Below are 20,648 nucleotides of genomic sequence, written 5' to 3' on the forward strand. Positions count from 1 at the left end.
GAGTAACTCAGCGGGTCAGGCAGCATCTCTGGAGAGAAGGAACGGGCGATGTTTCGAGACCCTTCTTTCAGACTGAAAGTCATGGGAAATCTGACTCGTCTCTGACCCCTCTCACAAACTCTTTGAAGCACTTCCCACCGGACTGCCAAAGCAGCCACAGCCAGACAATAGACAATAGACAATAGGTGCAGGAGTAGGCCATTCAGCCCTTCGAGCCTGTACGCACCGCCATTCAATGCGATCATGGCTGATCACTCTCAATCAGTACCCCCGTTCCTGCCTTCTCCCCATACCCCCTCACTCCGCTATCCTTAAGAGCTCTATCCAGCTCTCTCTTGAAAGCATCCAACGAACTGGCCTCCACTGCCTTCTGAGGCAGAGAATTCCACACCTTCACCACTCTCTGACTGAAAAAGTTCTTCCTCATCTCCGTTCTAAATGGCCTACCCCTTATTCTTAAACTGTGGCCCCTTGTTCTGGACTCCCCCAACATTGGGAACATGTTTCCTGCCTCTAATGTGTCCAATCCCCTAATTATCTTATATGTTTCAATAAGATCCCCCCTCATCCTTCTAAATTCCAGTGCATACAAGCCCAATCGCTCCAGCCTTTCAACATACGACAGTCCCGCCATTCCGGGAATTAACCTAGTGAACCTACGCTGCACGCCCTCCATAGCAAGAATATCCTTCCTCAAATTTGGAGACCAAAACTGCACACAGTACTCCAGGTGTGGTCTCACCAGGGCCCGGTACAACTGTAGAAGGACCTCTTTGCTCCTACACTCAACTCCTCTTGTTACGAAGGCCAACATTCCATTGGCTTTCTTCACTGCCTGCTGTACCTGCACGCTTCCTTTCATTGACTGATGCACTAGGACACCCAGATCTCGTTGAACTCCCCCTCCTCCTAACTTGACACCATTCAGATAATAATCTGAGACCCTTCCTCAGTCTGAAACGTCACCCATTCCTTCTCTCCTAGATGCTGCCTGACCCGCTGAGTTTCTCCAGCATTTCGTGAGACCTTCTTTCCACCAGTTCCATGAGTTCTACTCAATAACCAAAGTCTCAGTCTCTTTTTTGCTCTGGCTAATTTTCACCCCCATGTTCAGACCGCAATGTTGTATCATTATTGTTTTGATGTGGTTATGCTTTATTCTTAATTGTTAACTGTATGTTTGTGTTGTCATTTGTGAGCAGAGCACCAAGGCATATTCCTTGTATCTGCACATACTTGGCCAATAAACATTCATTCAATCAAATCGTTCGTGCGTGTCTTTCGTTCATTGTTCTTTATCTCTCGACGCCATCGACTAAATCGACGGAACGTTTAAGATTATTAAGGGGTTGGACACGTTAGAGGCAGGAAACCTCTTCCCAATGTTGGGGGAGTCCAGAACCAGGGGCCACACACAGTTTAAGAATAAGGGGTCGGCCATTTAGAACGGAGATGAGGAAAAACTTTTCCAGTTGTGAATCTGTGGGATTCTCTGCCTCAGAAGGCAGTGGAGGCCAATTCTCTGAATGCATTCGAGAGAGAGCTAGACAGAGCTCTTAAGGATAGCGGAGTCAGGGGATATGGGGAGAAGGCAGGAACGGGGTACTGATTGAGATTGAGAAGTAGGCATGCAGGTGCAGCAGGCAGTGAAGAAAGCCAATGGTATGTTGGCATTCATAGCGAGGGGATTTGAGTACAGGAGCAGGGAGGTTCTGCTGCAGTTGTACAGGGCCTTGGTGAGACCGCACCTGGAGTATTGCGTACAGTTTTGGTCTCCTAATCTGAGGAAAGACATTCTTGCCATAGAGGGAGTACAGAGAAGGTTCACCAGATTGATTCCTGGGATGGCAGGACTTTCATATGAAGAAAGACTGGATAGACTCGGCTTGTAAAGATGAATTGTGTACTGATCAGATATTCTTCATTTATAATGTCATTTGTTGTGCGGTCAAGTTAGGGAGTGTTCAAATGGTGCAGTGTGGCAAGGTAATATTAGCTGTACTCGCTGGAATTTAGAAGACTGAGGGGGGATCTTATAGAAACTTACAAAATTCTTAAGGGGTTGGACAGGCTGGATGCGGGAAGATTGTTCCCGATGTTGGGGAAGTCCAGAACAAGGGGTCACAGTTTAAGGATAAGGGGGGGAAGTCTTTTAGGACCGAGATGAGAACGTTTTTTTTCTTCACACAGAGAGTGGTGAATCTGTGGAATTCTCTGCCACAGAAGGTAGTTGAGGCCAGTTCATTGGCAATATTTAAGAGGGAGTTAGATGTGGCCCTTGTGGCTAAAGGGATCAGGGGGTATGGAGAGAAGGCAGGTACGGGATACTGAGTTGGATGATCAGCCGTGATCATATTGAATGGCGGTGCGTGCAGGCTCGAAGGGCCGAACGGCCTCCTCCTGCGCCTATTCAAAACATCACCTGTTCAACACTGCCTTCAACCACTGAAGGTCACCTCACCTTCTGTCTCCTTTCTCTGTTCGTTTACTTATTTATCTATTTATTCACTTCCCTATGTTCTTTAAATCCCTGTAAAGCGTCTTTGAGTGTATGAAAAGCGCTATATAAATGTAATACATTATTATTATTATTATTATTGTCTATCTCTTTCGTTTCCCTTTCACGCTGACTTTCAGTCTGTAGAAGGGTCTGGACCCAAAACATCGCCCGTTCCTTCTCTCCAGAGGTGATTTTTGGTAGGTTCGGCGCATTAAACGCCTTTTTGACTTACGATATTTTCGATTTACGATGGGTTTATACCCGACCGTAAGTCTCGGAACATCTGTAGTTTTAATTTTTTTTACAAAAGGCACACATTAGTGGAGTAACTCGCGAACATGCGCAGACGATGTTTAAGTTAATCCATTAATGTTCGGAGCAGAATAAGGCTTCCATATCCTTCCTGTGTGGGTGGGGGTGGGTGGGATTAGAACTGTGCTCGCAATAGACTGGTTAGCACGCAAGCGCAAAGATTTTCACCGTACAATAAACTGAAGAATACTCCAGGAATCGGCGTCGATTTACAAACTCGGGCCAGCACGGGAACAATGGGCCGAATGGCCCTACTTCTGCGGGTCGAAGAGTTGGGAGTTCCAGACAACAGGACTACTCAAGTTCATCGATCAGAGGGGCAGAATTAGGCCTTTCGGTCTACTTGATTGGGCCCTGTACTGCTTGGCTGGGCTGGGCCTGGCTAGATTCGGCCCCGATTCACTTGGGCTAGGCTGGGCCGGGCCTGGCTAGCTTGGCCCCGTTTGGCTGGGCTGGGCCTGGCTAGCTTCGGCCCCGATTCACTTGTGCTAGGCTGGGCTGGGCTGGGCCAGACTAGGCTAGCTTTGGCCCCGCTGGGCTGGGCCTGGCTAGATTCGGCCCCGATTCACTTGGGCTAGGCTGGGCTGGGCTGGGCCGGACTAGGCTAGCTTTGGCCCCGCTGGGCTGGGCCTGGCTAGCTTCGGCTCCGATCCACTTGGGCTAGGCTGGGCCGGACTAGGCTAGCTTTGGCCCCGCTGGGCTGGGCCTGGCTAGCTTCGGCCCCGATCCACTTGGGCTAGGCTAGGCTGGGCTGGGCCGAACTAGGCTAGCTTTGGCCCCGTTTGGCTGGGGTGGGCTGGGCCGGGCTAGCTTTGGCGCTGCTGGGGTGGGCTGGGCTGGGCCCAGTTTGGCACTGCTAAGCCTGGGCTTGGTTTGGCTCCACTGGGCTGGGCTAAGGCCCAGTTCGGCCCCGCTCTGCTCAACGACGGCCCATTTGCCACTGCTGGGCAGGGCTAGGGCCCGGTTTGGCCCCTCTGGGCTAGGCCTAGGGCCCGGTTTGGCCCCTCTGGGCTAGGCCTAGGGCCGCCCAGGGCCTTGCGGCCCATGGCATCGCTGGTGTGTTGCCTCCGCTAGGCCCTTCAGCTTCCACAGCTCCTCCTGGATGAAGTCAGTCAGCGCTTTACGCATCTCCACCTGCCAACAGACAGAGCCCAGTGAGGCAGGCCCTTCAGCCCCAACACACAGGGCTAGCACAGGCCCTTCAGCCCCAACACACAGGGCTAGCACAGGCCCTTCAGCCCCAACACATAGACCCTTCAGCCCCAACACACAGGGCTAGCACAGGCCCTTCAGCCCCAACACACAGGGCTAGCACAGGCCCTTCAGCCCCAACACACAGGCCCTTCAGCCCCAACACACAGGGCTAGCACAGGCCCTTCAGCCCCAACACACAGGGCTTGCACAGGCCCTTCAGCCCCAACACACAGGGCTAGCACAGGCCCTTCAGCCCCAACACACAAGGCTAGCACAGGCCCTTCAGCCCCAACACACAGACCCTTCAGCCCCAACACACAGGGCTAGCACAGGCCCTTCAGGGCTAGCACAGGCCCTTCAGCCCCAACACATAGACCCTTCAGCCCCAACACATAGACCCTTCAGCCCCAACACATAGACCCTTCAGCCCCAACACACAGGGCTAGCACAGGCCCTTCAGCCCCAACACACAAGGCTAGCACAGGCCCTTCAGCCCCAACACACAGACCCTTCAGCCCCAACACACAGGGCTAGCACAGGCCCTTCAGCCCCAACACATAGACCCTTCAGCCCCAACACATAGACCCTTCAGCCCCAACACATAGACCCTTCAGCCCCAACACATAGACCCTTCAGCCCCAACACACAGGGCTAGCACAGGCCCTTCAGCCCCTCTAGACTGTCCCACATACCCATTACTACCTCCTTTCTCCCTCTCTCCACCTCACTCCCACCGCCCCCTCTCTCTCCTTTCTTTCTCTCCCTCCATCTTCTCCGCTCTCTCTCTCCCTCCATCCCTCACCCCCTTCTCCCACTGCCCCCTCTCTCTCCCTCCAACCCGTTACTCCCTCCTCTCTCCCTCTCGCCCATCATTTACTCCCTCCTTTCTCCCCCTCACTTCTCCCCTCTTCTGTGTTCTCTCTCTCTCTCTCTCTCTCTCTCTCTCTCTCTCTCTCTCTCTCTCTCTCTCTCTCTCTCTCTCTCTCTCTCTCTCTCTCTCCTCTCTCTCTCTCTCTCTCTCTCTCTCTCTCTCTCTCTCTCTCTCTCTCTCTCTCTCTCTCTCTCTCTCTCTCTCTCTCTCTCTCCCCCCCCTCAACCCCCCTTCCGTCTCTCCGTCACTCCCACCACCCTCTCTCTCCCCCTCCCTCTCTCTCCCCCTCTCTCCCTCAACCCGCCCTTCCGTATCTCCCACCGCCCCCTCTCTCCCCCTCCCCCTCCCCCTGACCCTGTTCCCTCTCCCTCCCTCCCCCTCTCTCTCACACTGTTACTCCTCCCTCTCCCCTCCACGCTACTCTCTCCACCCTCTCTCCCTCTCCCCCCCCCTCTCTCTCCCCCTCCCTTCCTCTCCCTCTCCACCCTCCTCCAAGTCCTCACCGGCGAACGGTTTTCTGCTTGCAACCGGGACACCAGGTGCTCCAGGGTGAAGGGTTTGCCAACGTACACTGTGATTCTCTGGAGAGAGGAGAGGAGAGGCGTCAGACTGGGGGAGGAGAGAGGAGGGGAGGAGGGGGGAGGGGAGAGGAGAGGAGAGGAGGGGAGGAGAGAGGAGGGGAGGAGAGAGGAGGAGGAGGAAGAGGGGGAGGAAGGGGGAGAGGGAGAGGGAGAGGGAGAGGGAGAGGGAGAGGAGAGGAGAGGAGAGGAGAGGAGAGGAGAGGAGAGGAGAGGAGAGGAGAGGAGAGGAGAGGAGAGGAGAGGAGAGGAGAGGAGAGGAGAGGAGAGGAGAGGAGAGGAGAGGAGAGGAGAGGAGAGGAGAGGAGAGGAGAGGAGAGGAGAGGAGAGGAGAGGAGAGGAGAGGAGAGGAGAGGAGAGGAGAGGAGAGGAGAGGAGAGGAGAGGAGAGGAGAGGAGAGGAGAGGAGAGGAGAGGAGAGGAGAGGAGAGATTTCTGGGACCGCTGGGGGTGGATTGTCTGCTCAATAAGGAGGGTGATTTGGTTGTACAATAGTTTATTTCATATTGAGGAATATTTGTCTGACGTTTGTATTATGGTGGTGGGGTTTGTTTATTTTGATTTATTTTGTACTGTACATATTACTGTAAATAATTGAATCAATTATTTTTTTCAAAGGGGTCTAATATTGTGCATCCACCTTATTTATTCCGCTCAGTAAGGGAGGGGGGGTAAGGGGGAGAAGGGGGGGGGGAAGGGAGAGACTTACCTTCCCCAGACGGGGGTAGTAAGGCGGTTTATTTGGAAGGACGTCACATAAACCTGTTCGGGGCAGAGAGCGCCGCGTTAATCCAGACTGGCTGCAATTTAGACAACAGACAACAGGTGCAGGAGGAGGCCATTCGGCCCTTCGAGCCTGTACTCACCGCCACTCACCGTGATCACGGCTGATCATTCTCAATCAGTACCCCGTTCCTGCCTTCTCCCCGTAACCCCTGACTCCGCTATCCTTAAGAGCTCTATCCAACTCTCTCTTGAATGCATTCAGAGAATTGGCCTCCACCGCCTTCTGAGGCAGAGAATTCCACACCTTCACCACTCACTGACTGAAAAAGTTCTTCCTCATCTCCGTTCTAAATGGCCGACCCCTTATTCTTAAACTGTGGCCCCTTGTTCTGGACTCCCCCAACATTGGGAACATGTTTCCTGCCACTAACGTGTCCAACCCCTTAATAATCTTTTATACGTTTCGATAAGATCCCCTCTCATCCTTCTAAATTCCAGTGTATACAAGCCTAGTCGCTCCAGTCTTTCAACATATGACAGTCCCGCCATTCCGGGAATTAACCTAGTGAACCTACGCTGCACGCCCTCAATAGCAAGAATATCCTTCCTCAAATTTGGAGACCAAAACTGCACACAGTACTCCAGGTGCGGTCTCACTAGGGCCCTGTACAACTGCAGAAGGACCTTTTTGCTCCTATACTCAACTCCTCTTGTTATGAAGGCCAACATTCCATTGGCTTTCTTCACTGCCTGCTGTACCTGCATGTTTCCTTTCAGTGACTGATGCACTAGGACACCCAGATCTCGTTGTACGTCTTATCATATCATCATATCATATCATATACATACAGCCGGAAACAGGCCTTTTCGGCCCTCCAAGTCCGTGCCGCCCAGTGATCCCCGTACATTAACACTATCCTACACCCACTAGGGACAATTTTTACATTTACCCAGCCAATTAACCTACATACCTGTACATCTTTGGAGTGTGGGAGGAAACCGAAGATCTCGGAGTAAACCCACGCAGGTCACGGGGAGAATGTACAAACTCCTTACAGTGCAGCACCCGTAGTCAGGATCGAACCTGAGTCTCCGGCGCTGCATTCGCTGTAAAGCAGCAACTCTACCGCTGCGCTACCTTATGTCATATGAGGAAAGATTGGAGAGACTGGGCTTGTATTCACTGGAGCTTAGAAGGATGAGAGAGGATCTTATAGAGACGTATAAAATTATAAAAGGACTGGACAAGCTAGATGCAGGAAAAATGTTCCCAATGTTGGGGGAGTCCAGAACCAGGGGCCACACAGTCTAAGAATAAAGGGAAGCCATTTAAAACTGAGGTGAGAAAAAAACCTTTCCACCCAGAGAGTTGTGAATGTGTGGGATTCTCTGCCACAGAGGGCAGTGGAGGCCGATTCACTGGATGGATTTAAGAGAGAGTTAGATAGAGCTCTAGGGGCTAGTGGGATCAAGGGGTATGGGGAGAAGGCAGGCACGGGTTACTGATTGTGGACGATCAGCCGTGATCACAATGATCGTGTTTCTATGTTTCTCCCCCCCGGTCTGGGACTCACCTATGTGCCAGAGAGGGAGGATGATGGGAGTCAGGGAACACTCAGTGATAAGTCTTCCAATTCCTGCAGGAAAGACAGAACAATTACGAATTAGATCAGCATTTCACAACCGGGGTTATAGACAATAGACAACAGGTGCAGGAGGAGGCCATTCGGCCCTTCGAGCCTGTACGCACCGCCATTCAATGTGATCATGGCTGATCATTCTCAATCAGTACCCCGTTCCTGCCTTCTCCCCATACCCCTGACTCCACTATCATTAAGAGCTCTATCTAACTCTCTCTTGAAAGCATCCAGAGAATTGGCCTCCACTGCCTTCTGAGGCAGAGAATTCCACAGATTCACAACTCTCTGGGTGAAAAAGTTTTTCCCTCACCTCCGTTCCAAATGGCCGACCCCTTATTCTTAAACTGTGTGTGGCCCCTGGTTCTGGACTCCCCCAACATTGGGAACATGTTTCCTACCTCTAACGTGTCCAACCCCTTAATAATCTTATACGTTTCAATAAGATCCCCTCTCATCCTTCTAAATTCTAAAGCCCAGTCGCTCCAGTCTTTCAACATACGACAGTCCCGCCATCCCGGGAATTAACCTAGTAAACCTACGCTACACGCCCTCAATAGCAAGAATGTCCTTCCTCAAATTTGGAGACCAAAGCTGCACACAGTACTCCAGGTGCGGGCTCACTAGGGCCCTGTACAACTGCAGAAGGACCTCTTTGCTCCTATACTCAACTCCTCTTGTTATGAAGTCCAACATGCCATTGGCTTTCTTCACTGCCTGCTGTACCTGCACGCTTCCTTTCAGTGACTGGTGCACTAGGACACCCAGATCTCGTTGTACGCCCCCTTTGTTCCTATACTCAACTCCTCTTGTCATGAGGGCCAACATTCAACATTCCGAGCCGTCGAGGTGGGACTATGTGGACTTTAGATTTCAGAGATGCAGTGCCCCGCCCCTGACCTTCCTCCCATGGTGCAGCGCGGCGGCAGAGGGTCAAACAAGATGGCCGCAGCTGCCGCTGCAAAGAGAGGTTTCCACCCGACGGGTCCAGGCTCGCTCTGGTCGCCCCGGGCCGAGGTGAGTGGCCCCCTCTCCCCTCTCCTGTCCCCCCTCGACCGCCCACAGCCCCAGGTGACACACCCCGGCTGGCAACGGCTCCACGGATGGTCCGGACAGGTTTCCACGGAGGGCTCAGTTTTATTTAAGTGTTATTTATCAAGTTAATAAAGACATATATTTTTAAAAAATTGTTAGGGTTCCATAGAAACATAGAAAATAGGATCTGAGGAAAGACATTCTTGCCATAGAGGGAGTACAGAGAAGGTTCACCAGATTGATCCCTGGGATGGCAGGACTTTCATATGAAGAAAGACTGGATAGACTCGGCTTGTACTCGCTGGAATTTAGAAGATTGAGGGGGGATCTTATAGAAACTTACAAAATTCTTAAGGGGTTGGACAGGCTAGATGCGGGAAGATTGTTCCCGATGTTGGGGAAGTCCAGAACAAGGGGTCACAGCTTAAGGATAAGGAGGAAGTCTTTTAGGACTGAGATGAGAAGGTTTTTTTTCACACAGAGAGTGGTGAATCTGTGGAATTCTCTGCCACAGAAGGTAGTTGCGGCCAGTTCATTGGCTACATTTAAGAGGGGGTTAGATGTGGCCCTTGTGGCTAAAGGGATCAGGGGGTATGGAGAGAAGGCAGGAACGGGATACTGAGTTGGATGATCAGCCATGATCATATTGAATGGGGGTGCGTACAGGCTCGAAGGGCCGAATGGCCTACTCCTGCACCTATTTTCTATGTTCCTATGTTTCTAAGACGCTGAATGCAATAGATACTATCTCCAGTCTCACCCCGGCCACTCCCTCTTCTCCCCTCATCCATCGGGCAAGACGTACAGAAGTGTGAGAACGCACACCTCCAGATTCAGGGACAGTTTTTTCCCGGCTGTTATCAGGCAACCGAACCGTCCTACCACAACCAGAGAGCGGTGGTGCTGAACTACTGTCTACCTCTTTGGTGACCCTCGGACTATCCTTGATCGGACTTTGCTGGCTTTACCTTGCACTAAATATTATTCCCTTATTACAAAATGCTGGGGTAACTCAGCGGGTCAGGCAGCATCTCAGGAGAGAAGGCACGGGTGACGTTTCTTCTGAAGAAGGGTCTCGACCCGAAACGTCACCCATTCCTTCTCTCCTGAGATGCTGCCTGACCCGCTGAGTTACTCCAGCATTTTGTGATACCTTCGATTTGTACCAGCATCTGCAGTTATTTTCCCACACAACTTATTCCCTTATCACATATCTGTACACTGTGGACGGCTTGATTGTAATCACGTGTTGTCTTTCCGCTGACAGGTTAGCGAGCAACAAAAGCTTTTCACTGTACCTTGGTACACGTGACAATAAACTAAACTATGGCATGTACCTATGAACTGAGGATTAACATAGAAACATAGAAAATAGGTGCAGGAGTAGGCCATTCGGCCCTTCGAGCCTGTACGCACTGCCATTCAATATGATCATGGCTGATCATCCAACTCAGTATCCTGTACCTGCCTTCTCTCCATACCCCCTGATCCCTTTAGCCACAAGGGCCACATCTAACTCCCTCTTAAATATAGCCAATGAACTGGCCTCAACTACCTTCTGTGGCAGAGAATTCCACAGTTTCACCACTCTCTGTGTGAAGAAATGTTTTCTCATCTCGGTCCTAAAAGACTTCCCCCTTATCCTTAAACTGTGACCCCTTGTTCTGGACTTCCCCAACATCGGGAACAATCTTCCTGCATCTAGCCCGTCCAACCCCTTAAGAATTTTGTAAGTTTCTATAAGATCCCCCCTCAATCTTCTAAATTCCAGCGAGTACAAGCCGAGTCTATCCAGTCTTTCTTCATATGAAAGTCCTGCCGTCCCAGGGATCAATCTGGTGAACCTTCTCTGTACTCCCCCTAAGGCTAGAATGTCTTTCCTCAGATTAGGAGACCAAAACTGTACGCAATACTCCAGGTGCGGTCTCACCAATGCACTGTACAACTGCAGCAGAACCTCCCGGCTCCTATACTCAATCCCCTCGCTATGAATGCTAACATACCATTCGATTGTGTAGGAAGGAACAGCAGATGCTGGGTCAAACCAAAGATAGACACAAAACACTGAGTAACTCAGCGGGCCAGGCAGCATCTCTGGGGAGAAGGAATGGGTGACGTTTTGGAACATTTTAATGGTGGTCACGGGAGGAATATGTCACAATACACCTGCTGTGTATGGGGCTGCACACGGAGGACCAACAGCATATTAGGTCGGTGGGCATAATGTTTCGGCCGGACGGTGTATGTCTTTGGAGTGTGGGAGGAAACTGGAATACCCAGATGAAACCCACACAGGTCACGGGGAGAACGTGCAAACTCCATACAGACAGAGCCCGTGGGCGGGATCGAACCTGGGTGTCGGGCGCTGTGAGGCACTGACTCTACCGCTGCACCACCGTGACGCCCGCCATGAGAGGTCAAGACTTACCCCATTTTAGTCTCATGAACTCTTGGGTTATGTTGACCTTCCCTGCAGAGAGGAGAGACCAGGATTAGAGAAGGAATGAGCAGACAACGCGTGTGGGAGCTGGATTCTCGTCAGCGCTGATTAGGGTTGCCAACTTTCCCACTCCCAAATAAGGGACAAGGTGACGTCACCGCCCCGCGCCCCACGTGGCCTCAACCCAGCCAGCGGCCACGTGCTCCCGCTCCACCAATGGCGGCCGCCCGGGCCGGGTTGCTAGGCAACCTCCGTTAGGCAAACGCACTTGGCCCCGCTCCCCGAACACACTTCGTTAGCCTACAGTGTCCAGGCCTACAGTGTCCGGGCCTACAGCGTCCGGGCCGACTGCGTCGGGCCTACAGCGTCCAGGCCTACACTGCCCGGGCCTACAGCGTCCGGGCCTACAGCGTCCCTAGTGAGACCGCACCTGGAGTACTGTGTGCAGTTTTGGTCTCCAAATTTGAGGAAGGATATTCTTGCTATTGAGGGCGTGCAGCGTAGGTTTACTAGGTTAATAACCGGAATGGCGGGACTGTCATATGTTGAAAGACTGGAGCGACTAGGCTTGTATAAACTGGAATTTAGAAGGATGAGAGGAGATCTTATCGAAACGTATACGATTATTAATGGTTTGGACACGTTAGAGGCAGGAAACATGTTCCCAATGTTGGAGGAGTCCAGAACCAGGGGCCACAGTTTAAGAAGAAGGGGTCGGCCATTTAGAACGGAGATGAGGAAAAACTTTTTCAGTCAGAGAGTTGTGAATCTGTGGAATTCTCTGCCTCAGAAGGCAGTGGAGGCAATTCTCTGAATGCATTCAAGAGAGAGCTAGATAGAGCTCTTACGGATAGCGGAGTCAGGGGGTATGGGAGAGGGTAGGAACGGAGTACTGATTGTGGATGATCAGCCATGATCACAGTGAATGGTGGTGCGTACAGGCTCGAAGGCCGAATGGCCTCCTCCTGCACCTATTGTCCGGGCCTACAGCGCCCCCCCCCCCCCCCAGGCCTAATACGGACAAGGGCGGTCCCGTACGGGACAAACCAACTTAGCCCAAAATACGGGGTGTCCCGGCTAATACGGGACAGTTGGCAACCCTAGTGTGGATACATAGAAACATTGAAAATAGGTGCAGGAGGCCATTCGGCCCTTCGAGCCTGTACGCATCGCCATTCAATATGATCACGCCTGATCATCCACAATCAGTACCCCGTTCCTGCTTTCTCCCCGTATCCCTTGATCCTGTTAGCCCTAAGAGGTAAATCTAACTCTCTCTTGAATACATCCAGTGAATCGGCCTCCACTGCCTTCTGAGGCAGAGAATCCCACAGATTCACAACTCTCTGGGTGAAAAGGTTTTTCCTCATCTCAGTCCTAATTGGCCGACCCCTTATTCTTAAACTGTGTGTGGCCCCTGGTTCTGGACTCCCCAACATTGGGAACATGTTTCCTGCCTCTAACGTGTCCAACCCCTTAATAATCTTATACGTTTCGATAAGATCTCCTCTCATCCTTCTAAATTCTAAAGCCCAGTCGCTCCAGTCTTTCAACATATGACAGTCCCGCCATCCCAAGAATTAACCTGGTGAACCTAGTCTGCCCAATCCCTTAAGAATTCTGTATAGGAAGGAACGGCAGATGCTGGTTTAAACCGTAGACACAAAATGCAGTGGAGGCCAATTCTCTGGATGCTTTCAAGAGAGAGTTTAGATAGAGCTCTTAAGGATAGCGGAGTCAGGGGGTATGGGAGAAGGCAGGAACGGGGTACTGATTGTGGATGATCAGCCATGATCACATTGAATGGCGGTGCGTACAGGCTCGAAGGGCCGAATGGTCTACTCCTGCTCCTATTGTCTATTAAAATGCTGGAGTAACTCAGCGGGACAGGCAGCATCTCTGGAGAGAAGGAATGGGTGACGTTCAGGTCGGGACCCTTCTCCATACTGGTCCTTAAGAATTTTACATCGATATATCATATCATATCATATACATACAGCCGGAAACAGGCCTTTTCGGCCTCCAAGTCCGTGCCGCCCAGTGATCCCCGTACATTAACACTATCCTACACCCACTAGGGACAATTTTTACATTTACCCAGCCAATTAACCTACATACCTGTACGTCTTTGGAGTGTGGGAGGAAACCGAAGATCTCGGAGTAAACCCACGCAGGTCACGGGGAGAACGTACAAACTCCTTACAGTGCAGCACCCGTAGTCAGGATCGAACCTGAGTCTCCGGCGCTGCATTCGCTGTAAAGCAGCAACTCTACCGCTGCGCTACCGTGCCGACTAAAGCTCTCGTTTGTTTGTGATCGAACTAAAGCCGAAACGGTATACGATAGCGCGACAATTTTAGGCCCATCTTGTTCACCATCATTGCTTTAATGGTAATGCAAGTAGTTTTATTGAAATCAATCGGTGTTATATTTTAAAGTTATTCACATTTGAAAGTTTAAATCTATCTCCGAGGAGGAAGGGGGGGGGGAGAGGGGGGGACGATGGAGGATAAGGGGGTTGAGGAGGAAGGAGTGGGGGGGGAGTGGATGGAAGGGGGGGAAGGGAGGGAGGGGGAGGGGAGGGAGGGGAATGGGGGAGGTGAGGGTGTTGCACCAATACAAGAGAGGCTTTGGGTTCAGGGCCACTCAGTCACACCCTCTCCCTTCCTGCCCCCCCCCCCCCCTTCTCTACGAGGAATGGGCCCAACAGGTCCACTTAGTCTAGTGTTTCTATAAGATCCCCTCTCATCCATCTAAACTACAGCGAACACAAGCCCAGTCGACCCATTCTTTCATCGTACGACAGTCCCGCCATTCCGAGGATTAACCTGGTGGAACCTACGCTGCACACCCGCAAAGAGGTCCTTCTACAGTTGTACCGGGCCCTGGTGAGACCGCACCTGGAGTACTGTGTGCAGTTTTGGTCTCCAAATTTGAGGAAGGATATTCTTGCTATGGAGGGCGTGCAGCGTAGGTTCACTAGGTTAATACCCGGAATGGCGGGACTGTCGTATGTTGAAAGGCTGGAGCGATTGGGCTTGTATACACTGGAATTTAGAAGGATGAGGGGGGATCTTATTGAAACATATAAGATAATTAGGGGATTGGACACATTAGAGGCAGATAACATGTTCCCAATGTTGGGGGAGTCCAGAACAAGGGGCCACAGTTTAAGAATAAGGGGTAGGCCATTTAGAACGGAGATGAGGAAGAACTTTTCAGTCAGAGGGTGGTGAAGGTGTGGAATTCTCTGCCTCAGAAGGCAGTGGAGGCAGTTCGTTGGATGCTTTCAAGAGAGAGCTGGATAGAGCTCTTAAGGATAGCGGAGTGAGGGGGTATGGGGAGAAGGCAGGAACGGGGTACTGATTGAGAGTGATCAGCCATGATCGCATTGAATGGCGGTGCTGGCTCGAAGGGCTGAATGGCCTACTCCTGCACCTATTGTCTATTGTCTATTGTCTATACCAAGAATGTCCTTCCTCAAATTTGGAGACCAAAGCTGCACACAGTACTCCAGGTGCGGTCTCACTAGGGCCCTGTACAACTGCAGAAGGACCTCTTTGATCCTATACTCAACTCCTCTTGTTATGAAGGCCAACATGCCATTGGCTTTCTTCACTGCCTGCTGTACCTGCATGCTTACTTTCAGTGACTGGTGCACTAGGACACCCAGATCTCGTTGTACGCCCCCTTTGTTCCTATACTCAACTCCTCTTGTCATGAGGGCCAACATTCAACATTCCGAGCCGTCGAGGCGGGACTATGTGGACTTTAGATTTCAGAGATGCAGTGCCCCGCCCCTGACCTTCCTCCCATGGTGCAGCGCGGCGGCAGAGGGTCAAACAAGATGGCCGCAGCTGCCGCTGCAAGAGAGGTCTCCACCCGACGGTCCAGGCTCACTCTGGCAAGGACGTCCTTCCTCAAGTTAGAGGTCAGTGGTAATGATACAGTGGTCAGTGGTAATGATACAGTCGGGGGGTAAAGAGGTACAAATGGAGAACTTACCCTCTGGAAAGAAGTGGACCCAGTCCCCATGATTCAGTTTCTCCAGCAAGAAGTCCATGCCTTTCTGGTAAACCCCATCACCTGACGGAAGAAGATATCACTATGTATTCTCCTTCCTCACTATCCTCCCCTCTTCCCCCAGCTCCCGGTCACTGACTGGATAGAGTGGGTGTGGAGAGGATGTTTCCACTAGTGGGAGAGTCTAGGACCAGAGGGCACAGCCTCAGAATTAAAGGACGTTCCTCCCGCCTAGACTACTGCAACTCCCTATACACTGGGATCAGCCAATCTTCCCTGTCACGCCTGCAACTGGTCCAAAACGCCGCAGCGAGACTCCTGACGGGTACCTGTAAAAGGGACCACATCACCCCGATTCTGGCCTCTCTCCACTGACTCCCTGTACGGTGCAGGCTCCTCCTATTCACGTATAAAGCCCTAAATGGACATTCCCCCCCCTTACATCAAAAATCTTCTAACCCACCTCTCTAACTCCAGGTCCCTCAGATCGGCCGACTTGGGGCTACTCACTATCCCGCGGTCTAGGCTTAAGCTCAGGGGTGACCGCGCTTTTGCGGTTGCAGCTCCTAGACTGTGGAACAGCATCCCTCTCCCCATCAGAACTGCCCCCTCCATCCACTCCTTTAAGTCCAGGCTCAAAACCTATTTCTACTCCCTAGCGTTTGAGGCTCATTGAGGAGGCGCTGTGAACTGTTTGCGTGCTACTGTATGTTTCATTTTTATTCCATTGGAACCTAATCAGATGTACAGCACTTTGGTCAACGTGGGTTGTTTTTAAATGTGCTATACAAATAAAATTGACTTGACTTGACTTGACTTTAGGAAGGAGATGAGGAGGAATTTCTTTAGTCAGAGGGCGTTGAATCTGTGGGATTCATTGCCACAGAAGGATGCGGAGGCCACAGTCAGTGGATATTTTAAGGCAGTGTAAGAAAATAACTGCAGACGCTGGTACAAATCGAAGGTATTTATTTCACAAAGTGCTGGAGTAAACTCAGCAGGTCAGGCAGCATCTCGGGAGAGAAGGAATGGGTGACGTTTCGGGTCGAGACCCTTCTTCAGACTGAGTCTTCTCTCCTGAGAAGGAATGGGTGACGTTTCGGGTCGAGACCCTTCTTCAGACTGAGTCTTCTCTCCTGAGAAGGAATGGGTGACGTTTCGGGTCGAGACCCTTCTTCAGACTGAGTCTTCTCTCCTGAGAAGGAATGGGTGACGTTTCGGGTCGAGGCCCTTCTTCAGACTGAGTCTGAAGAAGGGTCTCGACCCGAAATGTCACCCCATTCCTTCTCTCCTGAGATGCTGCCTGACCTGCTGAGTTACTTTGTGAATAAATACCTTCGATATTTTAAGGCAGATTAATTTCAGATAGATTCTTGATCAGTGCGGCTGTCAGGGGATTATGGGGAGAAGGCAGGAGAATGGGGGGTTGGGAGGGAGAGATAGATCAGCCGTGATTGAATGGCGGAGTAGACTTCTAGTTTAGATTAGAGATTCAGCGTGGAAACAGGCCCTTTCGGCCGCACCGACCAGCGATCCCCGCACATTAACACTATCCAATGCCCACTAGGGACAATGTTTACATTTACCAAGCCAATTAACCTACAAACCTGCACGTCTTTGGAGTGTGGGAGGAAACCGAAGATCTCGGAGAAAACCCACGCAGGTCACGGGGAGAACGTACAAAACTCCGTACAGACGGCGCCCGTAGTTGGGATCGAACACGGGTCTCCGGCGCTGTAAGGCGGCAACTCTACCGCTGCGCCACCGTGCCGACCAAACATCGAGTTGGTGAGGGTAAAGGCCGTGTAAGTGGCGTACATAGTTTTCTAGAAAGCTTTCGACAAGGTGTCACACGGTAGGGCCGATCAGCGAGTCGACATCGACTAGCGATCTCCGCACATTAACACAATCCTACACACACAAGGGACAATTTACACTTACACCAAGTATACCTACAAACCTGGAGTGTGGGAGGAAACCAAAGATCTCGGAGAAAACCCACGCGGCCACTGGCCACAAGGCCCAAAAGGCAGCGCCTTTACCACCTCAGACAGCTGAGGAAATTCAGAGTCTCTCTGAGGGTCCTTCATTGCTTCTACTCTGGGGCTGTAGAGAGCATCTTGTCCGGCAACATCACAGTCTGGTTTGGGACAGGAAGTGGAGGCCAATTCCACTTCCAGGACAGGAAGGCCCTGCGGAGAGTCGTACGTTCGGCTGAATGCACCATGGGAACTACACTCGACCCCTGCAGGACCTATACATCAGGAGGTGCAGATCCAGAGCCAGCAACATTATGGGGGACCCCTACCACCCCAGCAACGACTGTTCCAGCTGCTACGGTCAGGCAAACGCCTCCGCTGTCACGCTGTGAAAACACAGAGGATGAGACGGAGTTTCTTCCCACAGGCCATCAGGACTGTTAACTCTCATATCACCAGGGACTGATTTAATTTACTGTATTCATTTATTTCTATTCTGTTTTGTAGTTTAGCACAATCCGCAGGCATTGCCACTTTCGTTTCACTGCACATCTTGTATATGTGTGACAAATAAACTCGACTTGACTTGACTTGAAATGGCCTAATTCTACTCCTATCGCTTATGACAATAGACAATAGACAACAGGTGCAGGAGGAGGCCATTCGGCCCTTCGAGCCTGTACGCACCGCCATTCAATGTGATCATGGCTGATCATTCTCAATCAGTACCCCGTTCCTGCCTTCTCCCCGTACCCCCTGACTCCGCTATCCTTAAGAGCTCTATCCAGCTCTCTCTTGAATGCATTCAGAGAATTGGCCTCCACTGCCTTCTGAGGCAGAGAATTCCACAGATTCACAACTCTCTGAGTGAAAATGTTTTTCCTCATCTCAGTTCTAAATGGCCTACCCCTTATTCTTAAACTGTGGCCCCTGGTTCTGGACTCCCCCAACATTGGGAACATGTTTCCTGCCTCTAACAACATTATGACTGTCTTCCCACTGATGTTAATCCAGCCCCGTCACACCGATCCTCAGTGATTCCTCTCCCCCCACTTACCACGACAAACAGGGACACACTTGCCGAGACTGAAGAAACGAGAATGCAGTTCTTTGGTGAAACAGATGTCGGCTGCAGCAGGCGTCCTGAAATGCGGAGAGATTTGGTTTAATTGTCTCTCTCTCTCTCTCTCTCTCACCAGCTAGAGTGTGGTCCTGACCTCCCATCTTTAACATCCACTCTTACACATCGGCGAGACCAAACGCGGACTGGGCGATCGTTTCGCTCAACACCTTCACTCAGCCCGCCTCAACCTACCTGATCTCCCGGCTGCCAAACACTTTAATTCCCCTTCCCATTCCCACACTGACCTTTCTGTCCTGGGTCTCCTCCACTGTCAGAGTGAGGCCAAACACAAATTGGAGGAACAACACCTCATGTTTCGCTTGGGCCCAGTGGTAGCCCATGCTAAATTAAAGTTAGCATGCAGGTACAGCAGGCAATGAAGAAAGCTAATGGCATGTTGGCCCTCGTGACAAGAGGAGTTGCGTATAGGAGCAAAGAGGTCCTTCTGCAGTTGTACAGGGCCCTAGTGAGACCGCACCTGGAGTACTGTGTGCAGTTTTGGTCTCCAAATTTGAGGAAGGATATTCTTGCTATTGAGGGCGTGCAGCGTAGGTTCACCAGGTTAATTCCCGGACTGTCGTATGTTGAAAGACTGGAGCGACTGGGCTTGTATACGCTGGAATTTAGAAGGATGAGAGGGGATCTTATTGAAACATATAAGGTTATTAGGTGATTGGACACATTAGAGGCAGGAAACATGTTCCCAATGTTGGGGGAGTCCAGAACCAGGGGCCGCAGATTAAGAATAAGGGGTCGGCCATTTAGAACAGAGATGAGGAAAAACCTTTTCAGTCGGAGAGTTGTAAATCTGTGGAATTCTCTGCCTCAGAAGCCGCAGATTAAGAATAAGGGGTCGGCCATTTAGAACAGAGATGAGGAAAAACCTTTTCAGTCGGAGAGTTGTAAATCTGTGGAATTCTCTGCCTCAGAAGGCAGTGGAGGCCAATTCTCTGGATGCTTTCAAGAGAGAGTTAGATAGAATGTCTAAATTAGTTAATGACAGTGGAGTCAGGGGGGTATGGGGAGAAGGCAGGAACGGGGGTACTGATTGTGGATGATCAGCCATGATCACATTGAATGACGGTGCGTACAGGCTCGAAGGGCCGAATGGCCTACTCCTGCACCTACTGCCCATTGTCTGTTGGTATGAACATTGACGTCTCTCACTTCAGGTAGCCCCTGGCATTCCCTCTCTCTCTATCCCTCCCCCACCCAAGTCGCACCAGCTTCTCGTTCTCACCCAACAAACAGTTAACAATGGCCTGTTTCCTTTATCATCGTCACTTTTTTGCATATCTTTTCATTCATTGTTCTTTATCTCTCCACATCACCGTCTACATCTGAAGAAGGGTCTCGACCCGAAACGTCACCCATTCCTTCTCTCCACAGATGCTGCCTGACCCGCTGAGTCGCTCCAGCTCTTTGTGTCTATCTCTCCATCTTTAATCAGACTTTATCTCGCACGAAAGTTAGACACAAAAAGCTGGAGTAACTCAGCGTGGACAGGCAGCATCTGTGGAGAGAAGGAATGGTCGACGTTTCGGGTCGAGACCCTCCTTCAGACTGAAAGTCACGGGAAAGGGAAATGAGAGGTATCGACGATGGTGTAGAGGGAGATAAAGAACAATGGGATGGCGGGACTTTCATATGAAGAAAGACTGGATAGACTCGGCTTGTACTCGCTGGAATTTAGAAGATTGAGGGGGGGGATCTTATAGAAACTTACAAAATTCTTAAGGGGTTGGACAGGCTGGATGCGGGAAGATTGTTCCCGATGTTGGGGAAGTCCAGAACAAGTCAAGTCAAGTCACGTCAATTTTATTTGTATAGCACATTTAAAAACAACCCACGTTGACCAAAGTGCTGCACACCCTATTTTCTATGTTTCTATGTTTCTAATCATATCATATCATATCATATATATACAGCCGGAAACAGGCCTTTTCGGCCCTCCATGTCCGTGCCGCCCAGCGATCCCCGTACATTTAACACTATCCTACCACCCACTAGGGACAATTTTTACATTTACCCCAGCCAATTAACCTACACACCTGTACGTCTTTGGAGTGTGGGGAGGAAACCGAAGATCTCGGAGAAAAACCCCACGCAGGTCACGGGGAGAACGTACAAACTCCTTACAGTGCAGCGCCCGTAGTCAGGATCGAACCTGAGTCTCCGGCGCTGCCATTCGCTGTAAAGCAGCAACTCTAACCGCTGCGCTACCGTGCTGC

The 20,648-nt window shown here is 51.1% G+C and overlaps 1 protein-coding gene across 2 annotated transcripts in view; it reads right to left on the reverse strand.

Moving 5' to 3' along the window:
- Nucleotides 1–517: 517 nt before the first annotated feature.
- tafazzin (tafazzin, phospholipid-lysophospholipid transacylase) overlaps nt 518–20,648 on the reverse strand; it is a 29,674-nt gene continuing 9,543 nt past the window's right edge. Inside the window, exons 4-10 of one of the 2 annotated variants that reach the window (XM_078430116.1) lie at nt 18,352–18,437; nt 15,298–15,378; nt 11,281–11,322; nt 7,755–7,817; nt 6,164–6,216; nt 5,381–5,458; nt 518–3,946 (exon numbers count right to left, since the gene is read on the reverse strand). In XM_078430116.1, coding sequence (XP_078286242.1) covers nt 3,830–3,946; nt 5,381–5,458; nt 6,164–6,216; nt 7,755–7,817; nt 11,281–11,322; nt 15,298–15,378; nt 18,352–18,437 — 520 coding nt within the window. In that variant the 3' untranslated portion in view covers nt 518–3,829. The remainder of the gene's footprint in view (nt 3,947–5,380; nt 5,459–6,163; nt 6,217–7,754; nt 7,818–11,280; nt 11,323–15,297; nt 15,379–18,351; nt 18,438–20,648) is intronic. The other variant, XM_078430117.1, reaches the window with a different exon arrangement.

This window comes from Rhinoraja longicauda, chromosome 39 (assembly GCF_053455715.1).
Source record: "Rhinoraja longicauda isolate Sanriku21f chromosome 39, sRhiLon1.1, whole genome shotgun sequence".
NCBI lineage: Eukaryota > Metazoa > Chordata > Chondrichthyes > Rajiformes > Arhynchobatidae > Rhinoraja > Rhinoraja longicauda.